This window comes from Zea mays, chromosome 7, assembly GCF_902167145.1.
Source record: "Zea mays cultivar B73 chromosome 7, Zm-B73-REFERENCE-NAM-5.0, whole genome shotgun sequence".
In the NCBI taxonomy this organism is placed as follows: domain Eukaryota; kingdom Viridiplantae; phylum Streptophyta; class Magnoliopsida; order Poales; family Poaceae; genus Zea; species Zea mays.
The window spans coordinates 148,088,396-148,091,586 of NC_050102.1; the positions used below are offsets into that span (position 1 = coordinate 148,088,396).

Below are 3,191 nucleotides of genomic sequence, written 5' to 3' on the forward strand. Positions count from 1 at the left end.
TAAGGAATCTGTACATAGTGATGTGTGCAAGCCATAGTAGCTTTAGTGAAAAAGAAAGTAAAAAAGGGATATAGTAGTTTGTATCCTTAACACCTGCGAAATAGCAACAAATATCACAAATATATGTTCTCAAACCCATCCCGACCACTCGGAATCACATCTTATATCTCACCACTCATCATCCCTTACAACATCCTCAGTCCCTTAAGTATAAGCGACGAGACAATCTTTTCACACGCCCCTCATCTTGGCATCCCACAAAGTTTTGTAAATTATCAGTTTATTAACAATTATAGCAATATGAAATGTCACATTTGAAAACATCAAGACAATGATTATGAAAACAAAGTGTGAACATGAAGTTTCTAAAGGTATGATGAACGGAACAAAGAAGCTTTAAATTAAACAACATGATGTATTTAATGTGTGTGCCAACCCACGCCGTGGCAGCAGAGCACAGTTGCAGACACGACAGCGATCATGTCTGGCGCAGCAGTATAATTATGTCTGCACAAAACAGTGCACGCATGCCGCCTGACGCCCTCCGATGGGACGCCTAATACGACAAGCTGAGCGGACAGGCCTTCAGGCGCAACCTCTCCGCCTCGCCCGACCCCGGGTCTAGCCTTCGGGCAATTTCTCCGCCTCGTCCGACGTCAAGCCTAGCCCTCAAGCGAGTTCTCCGCCTCGCCTGAGCTCGGCCTCGGCCACCGACTACGCCGCGAATCCCGCAGACAGCCACTCCGCTCGACTACAGCGCATGTCGAGGGACGGCTCGGCTAACGCCTCAGGAAGACTTCTGCATCAACCAAGCAAGGGCTCTGATATCAATGAGTGCAACAGGGAATCTTGACGTCGTCACACGCTAGGACGATGACGCACCCCATAAGTAGCCTTTGGCCCATACCTCGGCGCTGTTACAACCACCAGTGGCGGAGCCAGGATACTTCTAAGGGTAGGGCCAGAGTTAACACTAAAAAAATATTTGTATCGGCTAAAAAATTTAAACCATAAAAATGCATAGATAATGACACATAAGATTCATATGAACACAACAATTCCAAAATAACGTAAAATTGACTAAAACAAGTGGTTGCCTAATTAAGAAAATGATAGATCTTTGTCTCAATGACCAATTCATCAATTACTTAGGTTGCTTTCATCAACAATATAAATATTTCCTGAAATTGAATGACATTACGTTATTACATAAGTAATCAAAGAAAACAAACTACAAAGTATAGAATTGTTCGAAGTAAATGTACCACTCTTACTTGTCTTTGGTATTTGCTCCCTTCGTGTTCTCATGGCTTGATAATGCTCTATAATTTGACGATCTTCAATACTTGCAAATATATCCCTCTCGATATAGCAAATCATACAATGACTCATCCATTCATCACCCATCTTATTTCGCAAATCTGTCTTGATGATTTTCATGGCTGAAAATGCTCTTTCTACAGTTGCAGTCGCAACAGGAAAAATCAAAGCCAATTCAATTAGACGATAAACCAATGGGAATACAATATGTCTATCTGTCTTAACCATCTTCATAGCAAGATTACCAAGATCACAACATGATAGGAAACTTGAATCTTCTCTTCCTTCGGTAATGAATGTATCAAGTTGGTCTCTAAGAACTATACAATCATATTCTGTGAAGTCATCGACATAAATTTGTGCAAGTTCAACAAGCTTATCTTCATCATAGTTGGCAAAAGAATTACTGGGATCAAGACAAGCAACACATCTCAAGAGTTGAGTAGACCTTTCAGCAAAACGATTGTTAAACTCAACTATAACTTGATCCAACACCACATTGAATATTTCATGATGAAGATGCTCATAATAAGTAACCAATTGTCCTCTATGGCCTCTAGAACATCCTCTTCTAACTATTTCCGCTGACATATCTGGGACAACAATATTATGCTTGAGACAAAAATCCTTGGCCTCTTCAAAAATAGCATCCCAACCATGGTGTCTTATCTCATTTAATTTTTGCAATGTGACACCAACCAATCCTATGGCACGAATAATATTTTGATCTTTCTTTTGCAAGCATTGTGACAGATCATTAGTCTTACCCAAAACTTTGATCATGAGGTGTAACACAAGAACAAACTCAAAGCTCTCCATTTTCTCTAATAAACATGTCGCTATGGTTCTTTGTGCTAGATTAGTGGCATCTTGACATACATTCTCTAACACCTCTAAGACAGCACTCCACATGAGTTGAAGACGACACAAGGTTTTATGATGTGATCCCCATCTAGTATCCCCAGCTCTTGTTAAATTAGTTGCTTGGTTTCTCCCTCTCCCCCTTAACATGTCATCATTCTCTACACTACCGGACACAGCTCCTTTGCCGAGTGCCTTAGGCACTCGGCAAAACCTAGAAAACACTCGGCAAACACTTTGCCGAGTGTAACACTCGGCAAAGAACGCTCGGCGAACTGTACATCGGCAATGGCCTCTTTGCCGAGTACTTTTTGTCGGGCACCATTTGGTACTCGGCAAAGAAAAGTCGCTGTCATGGCGCCAAGTGACGGTGACGGATCCTTTGCCGAGTGTCTTCTTTGGCACTCGGCAAAAAGGCCAATTTTGCCGAGTGTCTGCTATCATGGCCCTCGGCAAAGACGGCTCCAGTGGGCCCCACCGCCAGTCCCTGTGCCGAGAGCTCTCGTAGGCACTCGGCAAAGGAGGCTTATTTGCCGAGTGTTTGACACTCGGCAAAGACTGACGGCCGTCAGCTGTAGACGGCCGCTAATGGCCCTTTGCCGAGAGCCATCTTTGTCGAGTGTTTGACTCTCGGCAAAGCAGTCTTTGCCGAGTGCTTGGCTGTGTCGAGTGTCCTGCACTCGGTAAATAAGCTTTTTACCGAGCGTAGGACTTTGCCGAGTGCGGCGCTCGGCAAAGCCGCCGGCACTCGGCAAAGGCCCGGATTCCGGTAGTGCTAGCTTTTGAACAAGATTATCATGGTGACATTGGGCAAGTTGATCATGTCTCTTACAAGAAACATTAACTATGTTGACAATCAAATTGATATAGTTGAAGAAATCCATAACTGAAGATCAACACTTGACCATAGACACAACTACCAATTGTAATTGATGGGCAAAACAATGAATATAAAAGGCATAGGGGTTCTCATCCAATATCCTTCTCTGTAACCCATAGAATTCCCCTCT

General features: G+C 43.2%; 1 protein-coding gene across 1 annotated transcript; it reads right to left on the minus strand.

Moving 5' to 3' along the window:
- Positions 1–1,040: 1,040 nt before the first annotated feature.
- LOC103633067 (uncharacterized) lies at positions 1,041–2,431 on the minus strand. Its single transcript, XM_008654748.2, has 2 exons — positions 1,275–2,431; positions 1,041–1,181 (listed from the first exon to the last, which is right to left on the minus strand). The coding sequence occupies exons 1-2, from the start codon at positions 2,329–2,331 to the stop codon at positions 1,141–1,143; spliced, it is 1,098 nt and encodes a 365-aa protein (XP_008652970.1). The 5' UTR covers positions 2,332–2,431; the 3' UTR covers positions 1,041–1,140.
- Between the last annotated feature and the right edge of the window lie 760 nt (positions 2,432–3,191).

What these genes read in the sequence shown, in the direction of transcription:
- LOC103633067 (XM_008654748.2), bottom strand. Translation starts at nt 2,331, where the DNA reads ATGTTAAGGGGGAGAGGGAGAAACCAAGCAACTAATTTAACAAGAGCT. An exon ending in GGAGCAAATACCAAAGACAA is followed by an intron (nt 1,182 to 1,274) that starts GTAAGAGTGGTA and finishes ATTCAATTTCAG; the next exon opens with GAAATATTTATATTGTTGAT.